Source organism: Balaenoptera ricei, chromosome 12 (genome assembly GCF_028023285.1).
Source record: "Balaenoptera ricei isolate mBalRic1 chromosome 12, mBalRic1.hap2, whole genome shotgun sequence".
NCBI classification, from domain to species: Eukaryota; Metazoa; Chordata; class Mammalia; order Artiodactyla; family Balaenopteridae; genus Balaenoptera; species Balaenoptera ricei.
In genome coordinates this window covers 59,242,905-59,266,450 of record NC_082650.1, presented here as the reverse complement: position 1 = coordinate 59,266,450, position 23,546 = coordinate 59,242,905, and the positions used below count along the sequence as shown (strand labels likewise).

Sequence of the window (23,546 nt, the reverse complement as noted above, 5' to 3'; positions counted from 1 at the left end):
GCAGGGTCAGGGTTTAGGGTGGGGTGGGACCTACGCGGGGTGGGGGGTGACGTTTGAGCATGGGGTGGGGGCCTAGGCTCAGGACCCACACAGTGGAAAAGGCGCTGGGGGCGGGGCCTAGATGGGGTGACGTTCAAGCGTGGGGCGGGGCCTCTGCTTAGGATCTGCACAGAAGGGGAGGGGCAGCACGTGGAAAGGAGGGCGTCTGGAGTGTGGAGTTCCGGAGTTTGGAGGTAGGGCCCTGAGTGAGGGTGTGTGGGCGGGGCTTAGGCCCAGCGCGTTGGAGGGGGTCTCCAACGTGCTGTGTAGAGGTGGGGCCCTGGGTGGGGTTGTAGGCACCGGGCTTGGGTTCTGCTCGGCAGGAGGGGCAGGAGGGAGGCTCTGAGGGCAGAGGATTAAGCCCTGGAGCCCAGCAGGCTCCCGGGTGCCTACGTGGACAGGGAAAACACTGGCCCCGTTCCCTTACTTTGCACCCCTCCCCCACTGTCTCCCCCAGCGTCTCCCCCGCCCCGTTGGACCCCTAACTGTGGGTGGGTCCCACTGGCTGTAGGAACTCCCCTCCCCCAGTCACCCCTCAGGGGTGCCAGTCCTGTAGGTCCAGCCTTTACTTTTGCTCCCCCTTCCCTTCCTCCCACTCCCTCAGGACCCGCGTGGCTGGAGGGGGCCTCAGTGGGCAGAGGGTCAGGCCCAGGATCTCAGCAGGTTCCTGGGGGTCCAAGTGGGCAGGGGAAACTTGGCCATGCTCCCTTTTGATCCTCTGCTCTGCCAATGGTTCCCCAATTTCCCCCTCCAGGCATGGGATCCCTTCCCCTCCCCCAGTCGCCCCTCAGGGACGCCAGTCGCATCCCACCTCCACTTCTCCTCCCCCTTTACTCCCCACATGCCCCACGTCCTACCCGGTCACCGGGGGTTTCTCCCATCCCTAGGTGTCCGTGGTCCCCCACCGGTGCCTGGTAGGTGCCCTAGTTGTGAGGAGATGCGAATTCTGCATCCTCCTGTACGCCATCTTGATTCTGCTCCCCCTTTACTAATTCTTAAATCTTTAGTCTTTGTTCAGGAGAAACTATATTAAGGAAATATGAAATAGTATTATATTAGAAAACCTTAAGAATAGAAGCTACAAGCTAGAAATAAATTAATATACAAGCAATTTTTATTCATTGATTTATATTAATCAATCAAAATTTAAATGAGTCACCTAAAATTGAATAAGCATAGAGGAGGGATACAGTTATGAGTTTACATAATGAAAAATACCCAAGTATTAATTAGATATATGAAACTGATCATTAACTTCTCTTGAAAGTAAACATGTATACATATCATGAGCAAAAATACAAAACATAGAGAATCTCTACAAACCACCTCTGCAAATCTGCATATATATGCTTATGCATAGAAAAGCTATATAAAGGCACCAAAATAAACTTAATAGTCACCCTTTTTCTTTTATACTTTGATTAAAAGCTAACTTTTTTTTACAACTCTTAATAAATATAAATTAAAATAATTCACTGACCAATTTATATACTGGAATTATTTGAGGCCTATTGGAAATGTTATTTAAAAAATGTCTGGGGCTTCCCTGGTGGCGCAGTGGTTGAGAATCTGCCTGCCAATGCAGGGGACACGGGTTCGAGCCCTGGTCTGGGAAGATCCCACGTGCCGCGGAGCAACTAGGCCCGTGAGCCACAACTACTGAGCCTGCGCGTCTGGAGCCTGTGCTCCCAACAAGAGAGGCCGCGATAGTGAGAGGCCCGCGCACCGCGATGAAGAGTGGCCCCTGCTTGCCGCAACTAGAGAAAGCCCTTGCACAGAAACGAAGACCCAACACAGCCAAAAATAAATAAATAAATTAAAACAAAAAAACCCAGAACTCCTTTTCGTTTAAAAAAAAAAAAGTCTATTGCTTTAAAACCATTTAAAATTTTAAAATCATAATATTTTCCGTATTAAAAAAGACAAAGGAGGTAAACTCTTCAATTTCTCTTCAATTATCAAATAATAACTTCTGTTTATGACCCATCGTGTTCGGTCTTCAGATGTCAGGGTTATTCACTGAACCCTAACTGTTGCACCTTAGAGTAGCGAGAATGAAGGCCCCTGGAATTGTAGCCATGACACAGCTTTTGATGGAAACTATAAAGGAGCATACAGCCTCTGTGTGTAGCTCTCCAGACCTCAGTTACAGAACTGAAATATCTCAGATGTGCCCAGTCTCAGTTTGTAGTTCTCATGCTGTTTACACAACCTTTCATCCAGATATGAATTTTGATACTACCTTGCTCCAAAATGGTCTCTAAAAGATCTAGAACCAAATGCATTGGGTTAAAAGTCATTTGTCTTGACAACTGAGATATAAAAATGGAGATCAGGTTATTAGAAACCTGGTCTCTGTGACTCTTTTATATAAAGGGCTGATGAAAAATCAGTTTTATATGCCCATGAAGCAAGCGGTTTTATATATTTAGATGAGGGAGGTGGGTTTACAGATTCATCCCCAAACAAAATAAAGTATTTACCTTTGTTGAGAATATAGACTTTAAAAGCATTTTTTCCTTACTATATCAAAGTGAATGTTTTATACAAGCCACAAAAGGAAAAGACATAATGAACATCTGTGAAATTAAAAGCTAATTAGTTTCTGCAGCCTTGACTAAACATCCACTGTAACCTAAAGAGAATGTGTCTGAGTGTACTTGACATCCTGAAGAATACTATTATACTATTAAAATGCAGATGCTGGTTTCTATCATTTGTAGGTATGAGAACAAAGCTAAATGCAAAAGAATATGCATAAACTTATTTCTTTAAGAATATGAACTCATTTCTTTCAGACTTTAGTTCTTTTCCTGTAGGGGTGTAGGAGAAAGCAAAAATCCCAACAACAACAAAACCCAATTATTGGCTCTTTTCAGTATGATAGGTACAGGTTGCCAAGGGGCTGTAGTAAAAAGACAGAAACAGGCAGACCTGGATTTCAGCCCAGCTCTTATGTAGCTGTGCAGTGTTAAGCTTATCACTTAACCTTTCTGAGCCTTAGTAAACTGGGGTAATACTTACCTCGAAGGTTTGTTACATATAATCTTACATGTTGTATGTGTTCAATACATGCTAATGGTCATGCTAACAGATGGAGTTGATTATTGAAGGCATTAAATTAGACCCTATGAAATTGACATTTTTGTAGATTAAAAAATGGCCATACTTCAGATCTCATTGTAAGGTGGTCCCCTCTTAGGAGCCTCAAGGGCACTGTTACAGTGAGGCCACAGTGTAGACGGCAAGGTCAGATTCCTTGGTGAGTTTTCAGTCGATGGTCAGGGATGGCCATATTCATCAGTGACTAGTTTATAAGATGCTGAAATAATATCCACAACCATGGAGCTCGGGTCTCTTCAGCTATCCCACTGCCTACTGCCTACACAGACAAATATTTTATGTTTCACTAAAGTTAGCATATTAAACTCACTGCATTTGAATGGTTACAGCACTGTTCCAGAGTCACAAGGGCACAACAAGAATGGACACCAGCACACCGTTTTGCCTGCCCTTTTTAATAACATCAGTAACGTAGGCAAGCCTGCCTAGACTTTTGATGATCCATGTACTCTCCTTAAAGCTCTGTTTCAAGGTGCTTTCCATATTGTTGATTTCCTTCTCAGTCACTCTCCTTTGCCCTTGAGGCAGGCGTTTCCGGAAGTTTCCACTCAGCAGGATGTAGAGGAAAGGGTTGATGCTGCTGCCGGCATAGCTGAGACAGATGGAGAGGTAACAGCCCACATAGAAAGCCAGCGTGGGCTGCTCCGCCTGTAAGTTCACCAGTTGTATCACGTGATAGGGGGCGGCACTCAGGATAAAGACCGCCACCAGCACCAGCACCGTCTTCATCAGCTTCATCACTCTCTGCCTTGGAACACTGGGATTGTAGCTGTAGTGGAAACGTTTGGAGAGACAGAACACAAACAACCATAGAAATTATGGGGCAACAATGTCCCAGAACTTTTTGGACAGTTCAAAATGGCTATGTAGTGAACTATGAAGCTCATTTTTCTTCCTACTTATTTGGAGCACTGTGAAAATACTCTTTTTCAGCCCTGTGAAAAATTGCCCAAATTTTCCAAAGCTGGAACATTTCAAGAAACAAAATAAATAACATAGTAGTGAATTATAATCCAAAGTATCAAATAAAGATATATGAATCTGTACTGATATAAATGATTGAATAACATGGGAGAGAAGCGACAAAACTTCTTTACAGAAAAATTCCAAATAATATATGTTGATACTCCCCTTTCCAGGAGACAGAGCTTAATTCTCACCCTCCTTCTTTCCCTCTTGAGGGTGGGCTATACTTAATGACTCGTTTCCAAATAATGGAATAGAGAAAGGGATAAGTAGTAATTCTGAAGTGAAGAAACCTCGTAAACACTACCTTAACCTTAGAGTCTAATCGTGATACATTATCAGACAAACCCAGACTGGGGGACATTCTACAGGATACCTGACCAGTACTCCTTAAGTACAATACTTAAGACTATCAAGGTTATGAAAAACAAGGAAAGAGTGAGAAACTGTCACAGACCAGAGGAGACTGTGGTGATGTGTCAGCTAAATGCAGTGTGGTCCCCTGGATTGAATCCTGGAGCAGAAAGAGGACTTTAATGGAAAAACTGGTGAAATCCAATATAGGGTAGAGTTTAGTTAATAGTAGTGTACTAATGCCATTATCTTTGTTTTGACAAGTGCAACATGGTAAGATGTTAATGGGGAAACTGGAGTGAGGCGTATATGGAAACTTTCTGTACCATTTATGCAAGTTTGATGTAAATTTAAAATTATTCTAAAATAAAAAACACTTAAATTTCCCAAATTTCATCATGTTATGTCATATTTAGACATTAACTAGAAATTTCTCTGGGACATGGCTGAAGCAGATGAATAAGACTGGGAAATGGCAGCTGAAAATCACTCTAAGATAATGATTCTTCTGCAGTTCATCAGAGTAGGCACCATCATTCCTCTAACTTATTGCATTTTTAGGGATAACTGGACAATATGAACTTTGTTTCATAAGATGCTCTTAGCATTTCTGAGAAAAGTGTTGGGAGCAAAGTGATCTGATTTGGAGAACTGTTTTAAAAGGGTTCAAGCATCCTCTCCAGCTGTTGATGTCATAATATTCCATATGATTCCATTTCAACCTTCTCACCCGTGATACATTTAGAAGCTAATTTTTGTCTATAACTGTGGTTGCTTCTCTTTCCCATTCTAAATAGGCCACTCTTTAATAATGTAATAATTCGAAAGAATTTAAAGAAATCAGAAAAAATGTCATGGGCCAATAGAACACCTAAACCTTTGGTACCAGGGTTTGCCACAAATTTTGACTAATGGTGGTTACATTTTTCACATATTCTTTTTTTAAAATCTTCACAGTGTTACATGTGGTGTGTGGGGAAACCCCACAATCTTGTCTTCTCAAAAATATACAATAATCTATTCTAAAGACAAATTTTAATAATGATTTTTTAACCTAACATGTTATATAATCACTGACTCATTTGAACAACTTGATATGTACAATTTCAAGTAGAAAATAATTTAGATTTATTCATATAGTTTTAGAGACAAGTATCTTTAAAGGTCCTTCCCAAATTTATTGTCTTTAGGTAAGTCTTTGGTTTTATTTAGTCCTAGTTAACCTTGTTCTAAGTATTCAAATATTAATGAGATCCTCCTCCCCTACACTAAAAAAAACCCCACAAAAATTAAAAGGTTATAAAATATACACAACATCTAGGATATTTACATATGTACACAACTCTGCAAAATGTACAAATAAAACATTTAACAATGCTGATGACAAATACAAAATTATTCTTTAAACAGAGTCTTGAGTTCTGTTTACATTTTTATGAAACTATTACATCAGTGATTACAATATTTATCACTGAGAGATCCTCAAATAGCTGCTTCAGAACATGACTTATTTTCAGAAAATGCCTTATATAGACATTAATGCCCATATGTCTGAGCTTGGCATGTTTCAAGTGACTAATGCTTAAGCTTCTATTGTAGATATCTTAGATCTCCGAATTGTTCCTTTAACAAATAAAACCAAATAAGGCATACACTTACCCATCTGGCAACCTTATTCTGTTGATACATCTCCCAGGTATAGCATAAAATTAAAATATAGCACACCAAAATCAAGGGCAAAGGGAAAAAGAAAGTTGTTATCGTCAAATACAGAGTATACCTGTAAAATGAGAGAGAAGACATGACTGTTACATTCACAACGCTAGGAACTGACTTTTACAGTTTATGATTCTGTGATTTTTCAGGGCCCAGAATAGAAGTGCTTGGGTGAAAAGTTAAGGCTCTCTGGGTACTTTCACATACAGAAGGTCTGCTTTTCATTATTCATAGACAATGACTCTTCTCTAGCCAGCTCTTCTCAGTAGCCAATGCTACTGAGTACTACAGAGTGGGTGAGGATGCTTATTATCATTATATTTAGTGTTATTAACAACAAGAGGCAACAGGTGGCATTTGTTATGTAGTAGGCACTATTCAGGGTGATTTACATATTTTAACCCATTGAATCTGTGCATCCCCAGGAGTACAATGCCATTAGCATCTTCATGTTAGGGAGGAGGAAACTAAGGCACAGAGGGGTTGAGCGGCTTGCCCAAGGTTACTCAGCTAGTAGGTGGCAGAGGTGAGATTTGAACCCAGATACTCAGGCCAGCTCCAGAGCCCACGCTTGTAACTGAGACTCCAGATGGTCTCTCAAAGGGCACAGAAGAGGACCTGTTGTCAAATCAGCTGGTCATTTCCTCAGTGCTCCGCCAGGGGGAGCCCTTGGGTGGGCCAAGTCCGTTTCTGCCCAGACACCGGGTATCCTCCTTCCCGGCAAAACCCTTGTGTGGAAGAAGACAGCCGGCATTGGGTGGGTGTGGGCGGGGTGGCAGAGAGAGCGCTCCGGAGCCAGAGGGTCTCTGAACGTAGCACACTAGTCCCAGTCTCCGTTCACCGTAAGGATTTAATTCTGGCAGGAACAACAGAGGCCAGAACCTCAGAATATCCCTTACCATAACCAACCGAAAAGAGCAGAAACAGCTGTCGATGCAAAATAGTCTCTGCTTATGTGACACAGGCCAAAGTCATGTAGTCATATAGTGAGCTTCAGGTCCTGCCCTCCTTTCAGACAGGGTGCGGCCAGGTTAATTTATCAGCCCTCGGTGATTAACTATCATTTCACCTTTAGATGAGCTGACGCTTTCTGTCTGTGAGTGGAGCCAGTGCTGTTGTGAGAAATAACGAATAAATGATCATGGTATCGATGTTGCACTCCTCTGGAGATTTTTTTTGTTGCTGGATTTGTAGCCTTGCTGAGCCTCTACCTCCATCCCTCTCAGACTGTGTCTGTGTGATGCAGAAATGACTCATCTATTTGACATCTATTTGGGAAAAAGGGATCTGCCAGACTGACTTGCCATAATGTAGGTCAAAAGCACCTAGCACAGTACCTGGCCCTTAGCAGGCGATCGAAAAATCTTAGTCAGAGATTCTAATGCTGTGTTCAAAATTTCAATCAGAAAAATTTCGACTTAATTTTTCTTTTCAAATTAAAATGCAATAAATGACTGTGTTGGTTGCTGTATTAGTTTCCTAGAGCTGCTGTAACAAATTACCACACACTGGATGGCTTAAAACAACAGATATGTATTGTCTCACAGTTCTGGAAGCTAGAAGTCTGAAATCAAGGTGTTGGCAGGGTTGGTTCCTTTTTGAGGTTTTGGGGAGGGAGTATGGGCTCCAGGCCTTTCTCCTAGCCTCTGGTGGTTTCTGGCAATCCTTGGTGTTCCTTGGCTTATAGACACATCACTCCAGTCTTTGCCTCTGTCTTCACATGCATCCTCTCTGTGTCTCTTCAAATCTCCCTCTCCTTATCAGGAACCAATCATTGGATTTAGGGCCCACCCTAATCCAGTAAGACCTCATCTCAACTTAATTATATGGGCAAAGACTCTGTTTCTAAATAAGATCATATTCACAAGCACTGAGAGTTAGAACTTGGATATATCTTTTCGGGGGACGCAACTCAACCAAACTCCAGCTGCATATTGATAAGGTTTGAGTCTCATAACTCCTAGACCCTTTTGGAAAGTCTGCACCTCCCTTGATTGCTGTGCTCCTATTGAATCTGGCTGCGATGGATCTTTAAAATCCATATTTAAATATATTTGCACCCACTTTGCACCCACTGAGGTTACATGATTAAACTCAAAATCTTCTTGTAAAGGTTACCCTCTCCTTAAAATCAAACTATCAACTTGATGGTGGGAAGCAGAGAACTAAGTGGGGAGACTGGCCCCAAGAGGATCCCCAAGGACACTCTGCGCGGTTGCTCACGTGTTGACAAAGAGGATGAAGCACTTCAAGACTTAATTCAACTCTTATTTTTCTTAAGTTTTAACAACCTACCAGAGTACATCGTCAGGGGATGTTAAATCAAAAGCACAACTCTCAACGCTGTCTTTAAATCTGATGACCTTCGAGTAGACCCAGACAGGCAACGCAAGAATAAAGGAAGATGCCCAAAGGCCCAGATTGATGCGGATCGTCTTGTACCTTGTTCTCCAGCTCGTCAGTCAAAACGGTTGGACGAGAGCCAAGTACCTGCAAAGCCGGTTGAGAAGGGTTTGGGAACAATCAATAAAAGCACTGAGCTCCAAGGATGAAAGGTTCATGACAAGAGTAAATTATTAGTATTATTATCCTCCCTGAAGCACACGTCTATCAGGGTGAAAGAAAGTTATATTTTTTTAAGAGCTGGCTGGTACCTGTAGAGAAAACAATTCTTGACCCCGTAAGTCTGAATAAACCACTCACTGATACACAGCTGTCACTTACGTGAAGACCCTGAAAATGGTAAAATTCTGCCGTGCAAACTTTTTCTTTACAGAGGTGCTTCCCTTGCACAGGAGGCTCTGGAAAACTTTGTCTCTGAACGGGGATTTCCTCCAGGAGGGCAGGACAGGAGGGAGGGTGCACCGATGTGGGACAGGGGGCACGGTGGCTGATGCAGGACAGGAAGGAGGAAAGTGCGTTGGCTGGTGGGAGAGTCCCCGGCAGTATGAGATTCAGGCACCTGGGACAGACATTTTGCTCAGATGCCTTTAGAGGTAGTTCCCCAGGCTCTTGGAGGCTCAGTTCACAGAAATCACAGAATTGACAAACGTGACTAGCAGACAATACAAATTCCTCAGGAAACGTAGGCTGGAGGGGGGATGTGGACTAATTTCATGGAGAAGGGGTTTTCTCTTTCCTTTTCTTTTTGATCCAGAAAAAAGGATAATCATTAATCAAACTTGAAATCCTGATATATCAAACATATTTGGTCCTCCAGCAAATCCAAGAAAAATTTTTCAGACACAGCTGGAAAGCTAAAGCATGAAAAAGAGAGCTCAGATCCAGAGGAGGTATTTGAGAAAGCACAGTTTTGCTGGGGGTCGGGGGGTGTAGGAAAGCAGCATTAGTAGACATTCAATAAATGTCAAATGTGGTCAGTGGTCCTTTAATTTTCTCCAAGATTTTGTAGAGCTACTTAATGAAGATTTATGAAAATGGCAAATTCTCTGTCTCCTTGCTCTTTCAATTTTGCACAAGAGGTAGGACGTTTTGCACTCGGGGGACCCCTTGCCATGCAGGGACAGGCTTGTGACCCTGGGTGCCTCAGCCACCCCTCCTCCTTCCGCACACTGCACCTGCGTTACCTGTCGCTAAGGAGAGAAGGCTCCCTTCCCTTCCTGCTGAGGCAGGGAATGAGGTAGTGATCGTACAGCAGCCCTGCCATCGTTCTGTCTGGGATTAAAGAGGATGGAGTCATGGTATCAATCGGTTAGGGGATCTTCTCTCCTCATCCCCCCAGCTGAAAACCCTTCAATGGTCTTTCTTTGTCTTTTAGATAAAATTCAGAATTCTCACCATGACCCTTGATGTCTTTCTCCCTCCGGCCCTCCCTGTCACTCAGGCTGAAGTTTGTGCCAGTCTCTCCCTGGCCTTCCTTCAAACTCTGTCTCTTTCAGCGTCAGATACATGCTTGCTGTTCTACCCTGGCAGGACGTGCCTCTCCTCCTCTGAGTCCCCATTTAGGTCTCCCTCTCGGAGAAGCTTCCCCTGACCACTCACTCTATACGAGGGCCCATGACTATAAATGCGGATTGTGGGGCAACTCTACTTTTCCTTCTAGTAGGTATCATTGTGTGGAAATACACATTTACCCGTGTGACTCTTCACCGTGTAATGTCTGCCTACACCTCTGGAATGGGAGCCCCATGAAGGCAGGAGCCTTGGCTATTAGTTTAATGCTGCTGTATCTCCTGTGTCTGGCATCGTTCCTGGCATACGGTCTGTGCTCAATAAATATTTGTTAAATGAATGAATGGGGAATTTTGGCTCCTACTTACTGACTTTGTTGTTGTTCTAGAAAATTTACTTACGAAAGTAACCACTAATGAAAGTCTAGGTAGCTTTCACCTGGAGGCAAATATTTTTCATATTTTGGATGTTTACAGAATTTTTTTGTATTGATTTAAAGGTAGGAACCCTCTCTTAAAATATTCCACACACTTGCAGTTATTAATTAATCAGAGAAAGAAAAATGAAAGAGTTATGGGAAACACTTGAAATTTATGATCCATTAAATTGACAATTCAAATAACTTAAATGTATAAACAATAAGGCATACTGGTGGCACTGACATTTAGTGCTGGCATTACAGAGAAAACTTCATTTCTGTTTTACAAAATTATAGATTTTGTTGAATTTTTGTGAATTTAGTAGAGTTAGAACTGCAAGAAATGCCAGGGGCTGGGGGAAAGGTTCAGTTTTACAAAATCTTTATTTGTCTCTGGCCACGTGATCCTCTAAAGTGAGGGCAGGGAGAAGGATAAAGGCCTGAGTGTCTTAATTTGAAAGTAAAATTTTAGCATTCTGTGTCCATAAGGTTAAAAAAAAATACACACTATTCAGTTGTGTAAGATACACATGCACACACACACACACACATACACTCAGAAAAAACCTGTGAACATTAGGAAATGTTCTGTGGTCTGTTCTAAGGCAGACAATGTGCTTTCACTTTATTTGCAGTAAGAGGTTTACAGAAGGGGTACAGTTTCCCCTCTTTAAAGAAAAAGCCGATACTCTCCTGCCTTCATGGTATGTACATGGTATGAAGAAGCTTCTCTCCTTCTGAGAATGGGATCACGATGGTGAGGACTATACTTTAGGTTGCTTTTCTGCAGTGGTTCCTGCCCCGCGCAGGGCTCTGGTGTTGGAACCCTGGCAAGCTCCCCAGGCTTTACTCCACGCACCATCAGCATTGGTGGCATCAGCTGAACTAACCAGATCGACCTACCCAGCGCGCAGATTAAAAAATGTGAAGCTAATTATAAGTTGAAAAGTATACTCTACATATTTTGATAATTCTTTTGTAGAAAAGCAGCAGGATATAAAAACTGCATTAAACATTACCATCATTATTCATGTCTGAATAATAATGATCCAGGGAATGATTTATATGAACCCTGCTATTCCTTTGTTTATCCATCTGAAGAACTACTCATCCCTTCCCGACCCCAAAGGCCCACTTGGAAGGGTAAGAGAGGCAGAACTCAGGAAAGAGTCCTTGATGGACTCAGGGAAATTTAACACAGCCCTCAAGACTGACATTCACTCATTCATTCATCAGTAGTTTTTGAGCACCCATGTGCCAGGCACTGTTACACAGACACTAGTGTAGTGACCAAAGACCCTGCCTTTGTGGAATTTACATTTGATGGCTAGGGAAAGCTAGACAAAAACAACACACATGCCTACCTTTGTACACGAAATATATTAACATATGTAATATATTTGAAGCAAGGGAGAAAGAAAAGGTAGATCAGAGCAAGGGGGACCAAGTGTGCTGGGTGGGGCTTGGGGTGGGAAGCAGGTGGATAGAGATTTCAAGGGGGTTGCTCTGTTGTGCTTTCTACTGTTGTCTTCAGGGCTTGTTTCTGTTTGGGGAATGCTGCTAAGAACTGGTGTGGAGGCCCTGGCATCTGGATGATGCAGGGCACATCCTAGCTTGCATGCTTCCTAAAGAAGCCAGATGGTGAGGTAGTTGCCAGCTACCTGCCACCTCCAGTGTTGGACAGCCTGCCTCTGAACTGGGCTCCATCACTCACTGGCTCCACAGCCTCTGGCCATCACCATTATCTCCTTGAATAACATTAGCTTACATGGGTGGAGAATAGGGCTTTGGCATGTTCTGGGATACAGTCCAACAAATTTCTAATGATGTAAATGGCGGTATTTGCATTAATCAATCATAATGATGAGTATAAAGGATGGTCCTCCTGGTACTCTGACTTCTCTTCATAGCTGTTTAAGAGCCCACTACTCCACTGATTCCTTTAAGCTGCTAGGTGATAACAAGGGTGTGTGAGACATTGAACTTACCAGAAAGAGCCCTAGACAAGGAGTGAGGAGACCTACTTCAGTTCTCAGCTCTGCCACTGACTCTCTATGTGCCTTTAGCAAATCCCCTCACTTCTCAGGACCTCTGCCTCCTTCTTGCAAGAATGATGGGTGGTGGTGGGGCCTTCATTCTGGTCTCCAATATTTCATGATTTTATGGTCTTTTTTTTCTTGCAGTCAATTGTAAATAAAACTGAGATCGAAAAAATGATTGGGAAAGAGGAGATGTTTAGTGTTTTAAGTTTTCCATGAAAAAATTGACCTCTGTGAAAGTTGGAAAAATATTACCTGATCTGTCCTACAATGAAACAAACAAAGGAAGAGGAACTTTGCTATTACAAACTGGCACTGATGTTGCTTAAATTGGGATGACCTTGGGGAAGTACAGGCACCTCTGAAGTATGTTAATATATTTCATAGTCTCTTCACTTACCTGTCCACACTCATTACAGTCATGATGGCACTACAGGCAAACTGGTTGCAGGTATCCAGGGATGTGACGATGGTGCAGAGAGGCCCCCCAAACACCCACTCTCCTCCCCGGGCCCACTGGTGAATAAGAAAAGGCATTTCCATGATGTGGACCAGATCAGCCACAGCCAGGTTGCAGATATAAACGTCAGGAATTGTTTTTTTCCTGGACCTGAAAGAAATGGAGGGAAACCCGAGGATTGACATTGAAAATACACACCTTTAATTTATGCCATCTCTTACAGATTTTCAATTGCTAAAATTAATTTTAAAAGTTAAAAGGAAACCGTCACAAATGCACATATGAATGCTTGTGTATATTCAGACGTTTTGAACTATTTGTCTGATAACTAACTGCAGTGGTTTAAAAATATGTCCACAAGTTCTTTGATGTTGCTTTCAAGAGCGGGGCCTAATTCCCTCCCTTTGAGTGTGGGTTGAACTTAGTAACTCACTTCTAGCAAATAGGATGTGGTGGAATTGACGGTGTGACATTCAAAATTTGGACATAAAGGCATGGTGGGGTTTTCTCCTTGCTCTCTCTTGTATCACTTTCTCTGGGGGAAGCCAGGTGCCGTCTTGTGAGGTTACTCAACAGCACCATGAAGAGGTCCATGTGGAAAGGAACTGAGGCCTCCTGCCAACAACCAGTACAAACCTGCCAGACCTGTGAGTGAGCTCCCTTGGAGTAGATGGTCCAGCCCTAGCCAAGCCTTTAGATAGTCCTCTAAAGATGGACAGACAGCTCGACTGCAACTTTTTGAGAGACCCTGAGCCAGAGCCACCCAGCTGAGCTGCTCTTGGATTCCTGACTCTCAAAACTGTGTGAGAGGGACTTCCCTGGTGGCGCAGTGGTCGGGAGTCCACCTACCAATGCAGGGGACATGGGTTCGAGCCCTGGTCCAGGAAGATCCTACATGCCGCGGAGCAGCTGAGCCTGTGCGCCACAACTACTGAGCCTGTGCTCTAGAGCCCGCGAGCCACAACTACTGAGCCCATGCGCCACAACTACTGAGCCCGCGCACCTGAAGCCTGCTCTCCGCAACAAAGGGGGGCCGCCACGATGAGAGGCCCACGCACCGAAGCGAAGAGTGACCTCGCTCGCTGCAACTGGGGAGGGCCTGCGTGCCGCAGCGAAGACCCAATGCAGCCAAAAATAAATAAATAAAAATTAAACAAACAAACAAAAAACTGTGTGAGATAACAAATGTTGATTGTTTTAAGCCACTAAGTTCTGAAGTAATTTCTACATAGCAATAAATTATACCAACTCGAAACTCACTCAGGCAAAAGACTTTGTCTTTACCTATCCCTAGCACCAAATATAGCTGAATAGGGAAAATAAATGTTTCCATCTTGCAATGCTTTTTTTTCCCCCCCACTGAAGCTGTAAGTTCAAATCCTGAGGCCATTGTTAAAACAAATTTCAACCATTACTTAGAAATATTCCAATAAAATTTAACTCAATAGAAAAGACTATTATTAAGACCCTGAAATCCAGAGTGTGGAGTAGAAATCTGAAACGAGTGAATTGGTGGAGGGCACTGAGAAACATCTCCTGTCATCTGTTGGGGGAAGTGAAGGCAAAATAATTTTCTGAGAGCAGAAATTTAATTTAAAATTCAGTTGCTCCCTATCTTCAAAGAGTTGGGGCATTCAATAATAAACAGGTATCATCTTTATCTGGGAGATGCTATTTATTAATTCAACAAACATTGAGCACCAATTATATGTCAGGCATAATATTGTGCTTTGGGCTGCAAAGCTGAATCACCTAGAAACTCTAACATCAAGGAGCTTATAGTCTAGACATGTATAATAAATGATCACATTATAATGTGATGAAAGAAAGCTAGAGAAAGCACAAGGAGCGCATAAAAATGGGCCTCTACCCCCTCCCCTGGGGGCAGTCAAGGCAAATTTCTTGGCAGAAGTGACATCTGTATTGAGGACAGATAAGAATTTAAGTAGCACATAAGAATTAGCCCTAAGATTGTGCCACAATTATTAGTTCACCCTGGATCCAGGTCTATTGCTCTGTTGTTTGGAAGCTAGTGTGTGTCTTCATTATTCAGGGACTGCAAATTCTACAGCCTGTGAACTTCATATTTAAGCCATCAAAGGCTCGTGTGAGGGGTCAGTCGGGGCCAGGATGTTTTACCCAGGCCCTGGCAGCACACACTATATGGGGGAGTTACTGGTGTGAGTCCTTATTCAGCAACCACGCTTTGGGCATTGTTGATGCCACTAATACAGCAGGTTGGTTCCTTGTCCCCAGGACGTTGGTGGCTCATATCAGAAAGACCAAGAAGGAGAAGAGACTTGAGAAAAAGATCATGTCAACCAAAAGAGATGCTAAATGACTGTTCTTGGTCTCTAATCCTCGTCCTCACCAGACCATTGGGAGTAGGAGATGGAGAGGGCTCAGGGGAGAGGAACTGATATTAGAGGTCAGCTGGAAGGAGTTCCATGCTAAAAAACAAAAACAGAAGCAAAGGGACTTCCCTGGTGGTGCAGTGGTTAAGAATCCGCCTGCCAATGCAGGGGACTCAGGTTCGAGCCCTGGTCCAGGAAGATCCCACATGCCGTGGAGCAACTAAGTCCGTGCGCCACAACTACTGAGCCCGCGTGCCACAACTACCAAAGCCTGTGCGCCTAGAGCCCATGCTCCACAACAAGAAGCCACTGCAGTGAGAAGCCCGCACACTGCAACGAAGAGTAACCCCTGCTCGCCAGAGCTAGAGAAAGCCAGCACACAACAACGAAGACCCAGCACAGCCAAAAATAAATAAATAAAAATAAATTAAAAAAAAAAACAAAGCAAAACACAATAATAAAAAACCCTATAAATCTTTGCCTATTAAGTAGATGTTATTTCCATTTGAATTGGGGTATAAACCACAAGTGGTTGCTTAGGTCCTGACTGCAGCAATTAGATCCATGGCCCTTGCTCTCCTCCAGGTAGGCACCCATCATTTACTGATAATGAATTACGGAAATTCCTTTGTTGAGGACATTGCATGCCATTAACTGGAAATACAAAAGAATTAAATAAAAGTGTTTCCACATGATACTCTGTATAGCAAAAGAGAATTCTGAAGCAAATGATATATTTATCTGGATATAAGGTACTAGGGTAATAAAAATAACATTATATTTATTATTACTTTTTTAAACTGAAAGTGACTGCATAGAAATTAAAAATAATTAAATAGAAATAGTAAAATTTCTAACTATACCACTTGCATTCTTTTCTTAGGTCTAATTTATCTTCAGATTTCATGTTGCCAGACTTCATCAGATTTCTGTCTCTCATGAACCAAACATTAAAAAAATATGTAAATCAGTGATCATTTCAGCTAACGTGTCTTTCATATGGTTAATATGGCCATATCTAATGCCATGATAAATTAAGGTATACCACCATCCCATACAATAAATGATAGAGTTGTTACACATCATACTTTGGAAGAATATTTAATCAAATGGGAAAGTACTTATTAAGTAAAAAAAAAAAAAAAAAAATCAACTATGTAGGTAGTAGGACCCCAAATTTATTTAGACGTTTGTTTAAAAACATGCTGAAATAATATGTCACAGTAATCCAAGTGATCATCCACTTGGTAATCGTAGTATGACTGATTTCGACTTTATTCTTTGTATTTTTTAATGTTTAAAAAGATTCTATTAAAAACATGTTTACCTTTTGCAATCAGAAACAACAATATATGCAATGGATTAAATAAAACTAAAAAATATATATATATAACGCCACACAATCAGGATGATGCCTTGCTGATCGGCCTACTCTCAAGCCCACTTTTCACCCTTCTGCACTTTGTTCCTAGGTCTTCTTGCCAACTGGCTTTCGTTTTGTTTTGGCCAATAGGAAGCACTATTGGAGGGAAATTGGAGGGGAAGATGAGAGGAGAGGCCAGGGTATTTCCTTCCCCTCTCTGCTGTTGGCATCTCTGGTGACTGCATCCCGCCCACCTTCCTCCTGCAGTTCCCGCTCCATGGTCCCAGATCCCACTGTGGCTCCCACCAGGCAGCCCAAACTTCCAAGATCTGTAAAACCACTTTTTTTTTCCTCCATTCAGCTCAGGGCCAGGAGAAGGGTGGTGGTGTTGGGGCAGAGGATGGTGGTAGGACATGGTAGTACCTTCCTAATTTTGTTTATCTCTGGGTCGCCTCACGAGTCCCTGTTTGGCATTTAACTCTAGTTAAATTATATTCCTATTGTGAGTGTAAAAATTAATAAACAGAAACCTCAATTAAAATGGAGTCGGGAGGCCAGAAGCGGGGAGCTCTCATGCCCTACGATAGCAGAGCTCAACAGAAGAAAGACTTCTTGCCTGGCAGGAGCTTAGCCAATGAGAGACTGTCACCATTCAGCCAGTGACAAGCCACTATATTCTGAACTCTCAATTTCTTCAATGGACTCTGTTTACTACAGCCCTCCCAACTTCCTTTTCCCCCTCTGTAAAAGAATCCTCCTCTCTCTGTTGGGTGGCACTTGCATGTGGCTTGCCATAGTTGCAGATCCCAAATTGCAATACTTTGCTGATCCTGAGTAAACCCATTTCTGCTTCAGAAATAACGGGTAGTTCATTTGTTTAAGGTCAGCATGAGGCAACACCAATGGATTAGTAGTGATTTCATAAAGTGCTGTGCTGAGAAGAATTGTGAGTCATCACACAGGCACTACTAAAGGACAGACCTGTGTGATTAGACATGACTGCCAAGGGTGGGAGAGTTTAGAGTAGAGTGACGTATTTGCCAACCCTGCTCTAGATACACAGTGTAAGATATTTAAAGAGAACTTAATTGGAAATTCTAGTTTCATTTCTGTGCCCTCACTTATTGTGTCCTTGGGGAAGACATTCAACCCCTTTATACTCCAGAGCTGTCTTGGTGCATTGGACCATAGCAACAAAGGTCTCCAATCAACTTTCCAGTTCATTTGAACAGATGTGACTGGGAGGCTTTGTAGCATCTAAAGCATAGGGTATGTGTACAGCAAGGGTGTGGGTCAACTCCAACTCCAGCTGGCACCCTGAGAATGGTAGAGGGCTGGGTCAGAGGGAGCACTAAGCTGAGTGGGAAAAAAGAAGAGGCCTTGTTCTAAGCATTTCCCATCTCTGTCTTAGTAACTGGTGTTCCATCATTAGACCATTAGTATTCCTTCAGGAACACTCACTCTTCTTCTTGTAATCTCTGTATAAAATGTAGACACCATGGTGGGGGGTTAAAAAGTAAGATGTTTCAGTAATTCATGATTTAGTGTAAATTAGTTGACTTGACAGCCAGTTGAGGGCAGGGAATGAAAGAATGGGAACGTTTTGTTTATAGGGAGCCAAAGCATCCTTTAGAGAGTCTCTGCCCACTCAAAGCCGTCTGTCAGTAGACAGGAGAAAGATGTGTTCAAAACACGGGGGTGGGGGACCGACGGAGAGAAACATCATCGCCTTTATTGAAGGAGTTTCCCAGGACCCACTGTGGCCGTGGAGAATAGTTGAGTAATGGGGCTGAGTTCATAAGTCTCTCTCCCAAGAACAAAAGGGGAAAATTTTATGTTTTAATTGGCCCAGTTTTCCTCCTACATTTTAAAATCTGGCTTCCTTTTGACCTGCTGTGAATTTAAAGTATGACTGAGTAGTAATGATCTGGCTTCACTACTTTATAGTCACCCTCCTAATGCACAAATCGATTCTTTAAAAAAAAAAAAAAAAGCCACATAGGACACCTTATTTTGGAAGCTCCATCTTCCGTAAATCTATTTTTTCATACATTTTTGTAGTCTTCCTTTGGCAAAGTCAGAAGTTAGTTCATTTCTTGCTTTCCAGCATCACTAATGATCTTACTATTGTTCTATTCATTCTCTTTTGATACAAGTATTTATCATAAATGGGAAAGTCCTAAATCTTCTTTAAATGTATCTAGTTCTCCTTATTTTTAGCATAGTCTTCATAGTTTGAGCCATCTGTCTGTTAAGAAGGTAACAAATAAAAGATCATGGCAAGGCATCATAAAAATATTAATATAAATTGTCTTAAATTTTTTGGAGAGCAATTAAAAAAACTAAATAGATAAATCCCAAGCTGAAAAAAATTAAAACTAATTTACTTTCAAATGACTTTTGAGAGATTAATAAATTTTTGAAGAGTAATTTGCAGAGAAAAATATCAACATCCTAGCAATAAAAATAAAAATTAAGTTGCTGCAGATGTTTTTTGAAAGATTAAACGATTCATCTTAAAAGCTCCATTAACATATATATCTTCTCACTTATTATCTATAAAATTGTAATGGTATGAAGAAGTAGCAGATTTTTCACAATCATTGCAAGTAAATTTGTCAGTATTATGGCTCAGGTTTTCTCTCTTTTTTTTTTCCAGTTTAATGACTATCTGCTTTATGTTGAGAATCTGTTTCGGGGAATTATAGCTCAGTATTGACTTTTAGAAGAATTCACATCCCACATTTCTTTTTTTTTTCAAGCTTTGTCTCCATATGAGTGGGTGGAATCAGGCCATTGTCTATTGGTGTAACTTGAGGGGGACCAAGAAGTTTCTCTGGCTCCAAATATTTCAACAGCCTGTCACAGGGCCTGAATTTCACGCTGAAGAGTCTTTGCATATAAAAGGTGTCTGTAAAAATGCAACCATTTCTGGAGGGCTACACCTTCTAAGGATTTGGTTTCTCAACAGTGGGACCAAGGCTCTCAGGCATGAGGCACACTGCTTGTATCTTTAGGAGGGGACAGCAAAAATACTGAGGGGCAAGAGAGAAGGATGGAAGGAGAAGTGAGCAGGTGCAACAGACAAACAGGGTGAGCTGGAAACATTCCCAGGTCTCTGACTGTTAACTTTCTACTTCACATTATTGCCTCCTGAGGCTTTCTGAGAATATTTGATTACTTTCATCTCCCTTCCTGGAACTTGTTATTTGAACCACCTTTTTTTCACCCACTTGTTTTTAATATCTTGTATTATTTTTCAAATGAGTTAATGTATTTAAATCTTGTCTTCTCCAGTAAACCATGAACTTTTTAGAGTCAGATGCTGCCATATTTCTTTGGTATTTACATAACGCTTAGAATAGTTCTGGGCATGCAGTAGGTATTAAGTAATACATATTGAGTGGAACTGCTTCTAGCACTTAAGAAATAATTTTAAATGCTTGATATTCACAAATGGTTTTACAGGACACAGTAAGGAATGTCTGAATTCATTAAGAGTAGAATTCCAGTATACCAAATAAATCTTCAATTGTGAATGTCATAAAAAAATACCATTGATACACTACACTTAACTACAGAGATAATGACAATAAAAATTTGAGAAGCCAGCTGGGGAAAGTGACAAGTGATGAGCTTTCTCAGGGATAGTGAGTGTCATCCTGTCACTCTCCCGAGGGCTGCTCCTGTTTTTAATTGGTCCTGTGAGGATTCTTCCATCCACATGGTAAATCCAACCATCTTTCTAGTTTTGATGATTTGTTTGATGTTATTATTGTGGAGGATATAGCCTGGGATTTAGAATCATGGGATCTGAGTTCAAGTGCTAGGACTGTTACTTACCAGCTGTGTGATGCTAGACAAATTATTTTCTCTCCTGAGCCTCTTTCCTCAAATGAGTATTGCCATTTTGAGGAGTAAATGAGTTAACAACTGTTCTCTGTAAGTGTAATATGCTACACAAAAGTTTGTTAGTTATGTGTTAATATAATGCTGAAAACACCTTTTTGGTAGTAATTTAGAATGTGTTTTATAATTTATAAATATGGACAAAAATCTTTTAAAATCGTGGCTGTAAGTATGATCGGAGACCAGGACAAAATTTTTTTTAACACCTTATATGTATTAAAACAAGTAAACCTTAAATGTGAAAATAATCGGGATAGCAAAGGTATCATGTAGTGATGGGGCATGTGTACACTAACTCTAAATTCATTTTGTCAAGCCAGTAGAGGACAAGTACAATGGTCCCTCAGTATCCATGAAGGATCGATTCAGGACAGCTGCCCCCCACCCATACCAACACCCACAGATGCTCAAGTTCCTTATATAAAATGGTGTAGTGTTTGCATATAACCTATACACATTCTCCCTAATATTTTAAATCATCTCTAGATTACTTATAATACCTAATACTATGCAAATACTCTGTAATTAGTTGTAAATACAATGGAAATGCTATGGAAATAGCTGCCAGGGCATGGTAAATTCAAGCTTTGCTTTTTGGAGCTTTCTGGAATTTTTTGCCACATATTTTTGACGATGGCTTGAATCCCCAGATGTGGAACCCATGGATACAGAGCCCATGGGTACTGAGGGCTGACTGTAATCTGTTCTTATGCTCCAAGTTAAACCTTAGGCTCTAGGTTTGAGAGGAAGCAGGAAATTAGCTGAATGAGGAGGGGGACATGAAGCAGAGGCGAGAGGTACTAGGGAGCAGGTGCCTCTCAGTTTGGCCTGCACTGGGTGGTCCATATGGAGGGGAGCAGCCCACCGCGTATGACTGCCTGAATCTCTGGCAGTAGATCAGGTAGAGTATCTCTCTACCTGAGGCCAGGTCAGCCTCTTAGTGTAGCTCTTATTGCCGGAAAATAAAATGTTTGCCTTGCAGTTTCAGTTCTTGCCTGGGCTCCACTGCCAGAGATTCTGAGTTAATTGGTCTGGGGTGAAACTCTTTATTAGGATTTTTAAAAGCTCTGTGGTGATTCTTTTTTTTTAATTTTTAAATATTTGTTTATTTTTGGCTGCATTAAGGGCATGTGGGATCTTTTGTTGCGGTGTGTGGGCTTCTCTCTAGTTGTGGTGCGCAGGCTCAGTAGTTGTGGCGCGCGGGCTCAGTAGTTGTGGCGCACGGACTTAATTGCCCTGCGGCATGTGGGATCTTTTTTCCCCCACCAGGGATCGAACCCGCCTCCCCTGCATTGGAAGGCAGATTCTCAGCCACTGGACCATGAGGGAAGTCCCTGTGGTGATTCTAATATGTAGCTAAAAATGAGAATCACTGCTCTGAAAATTCACTGACTCAACAGTAAGCACTGTCATTTTGACATCTGCGACTCAGATGTTACTTAATACACGATGAAAATATCTGTAGAACTTCTTTAATTATCTTAAGCAAATATTTCCAAAACCTGATTTCATTAAGAAAAATCCTACAGGGGGAAAAGGACTCATTGAAGGAGTATAGCATGCCCCTAAATTACGGAAAAGAAAAAGAAGCCCTTACCTTATTATAGTGGATACAATGAGGATGTTGCCAACCAGCCCCGTTGAACAGATAATCCCAACCATGGAAGGGAGGATGGCTGTATCCACCATGCTGAGGGTTTGATAAGCAAACTCTGGATTCCAGGATTTGTTCAAAAGTTCAGCAGAGGTGTTACAACAGGACGAGTGAAGTAAATTCATTGTTTATGAACTTCCAGTGGTTAAAGCTGTGAAGGAATAAGACGAGATTTATTTAATGAAAATTTGAGGCAATTCCTTCCATACAGATTTTCTTTAACTTAATTCAAAAAATATTTATTGGGGCTTTCTTTGCACCAAGAATTCATGCAACGTAAGATTCCAGGGTGAGTATGATTGCTCCCTGTCCATATGATGTGACGGTTTACGCAAATTATTGAACAGTGTGCTATGATAGCGTGCACATGTTCTCCACCTGATTGTAGTACACGCTTCGAGCATAGCTAATATTTACTCAGTACACACCAGTCCTGGTTGTTTACAGCTGGCCTTAGGTTGTTAAGTATACCTTCTCTGTCTGCTATAAAGTGCATGGGGGACACCAACTATGATTGTTTAGGAATGCAGTGGGATAAGACTTCCTAAGATGATACCTGGTCTGTCTTGAAGGATGAGGAAGAGTTAGATCAGGAAAGGACACTGTGGGAGGGAAAAGTGTTGTAGAGAGTCAGGGGACTATGCACAAAGAAGAATGATGGCACAGGAAAAAATGCCCACCAACCAACCTAAAAATAAACAAGTAAACAGACGAAACCAATGGAACTGGAAAATTATTTGCTTGGCCAACCATCTTGATAAAAGACATTTAAAAAATGCCATCTAAGTCTTGTTTCTGGTAATGGTAAACTGAGTAACTGAGATTAACCCTCCCCCTCAAAACAAGAAAATATTATGAGCAAAATTTATATATGGGTATGTATCAATGTGTGTGTGTGTGTGTGTGTACACAGCAATTTAAAAATATTCAAGGGACTTCCCTGGTGGTGCAGTGGTTAAGAATCCGCCTGCCAATGCAGGGGACACGGGTTCGAGCCCTGGTCCGGGAAGATCCCACATGCCGCGGAGCAGCTAAGCCCATGAGCCATGACTACTGAGCCTGCGCTCTAGAGCCTGTGAGCCACAACTACTGAAGCCCGTGCACCTAGAGCCCGTGCTCCGCAACAAGAGAAGCCACCACAATGAGAAGCCTGCACACTGCAGCGAAGAGTAGCCCCCACTCGCCGCAACTAGAGAAAGCCTGCGTGCAGCAATGAAGACCCAACGCAGCCAAAAATGA

The 23,546-nt window shown here is 41.9% G+C and overlaps 1 protein-coding gene across 1 annotated transcript; it reads right to left on the bottom strand.

Moving 5' to 3' along the window:
• Nucleotides 1–3,504: 3,504 nt before the first annotated feature.
• On the bottom strand, nt 3,505–22,432 carry MCHR2 (melanin concentrating hormone receptor 2). The gene is given in 5 exon segments (XM_059941631.1): nt 3,505–3,931; nt 6,122–6,262; nt 8,494–8,688; nt 12,968–13,177; nt 22,251–22,432. Coding segments are annotated over 5 exon segments (1,155 nt in total).
• Between the last annotated feature and the right edge of the window lie 1,114 nt (nt 22,433–23,546).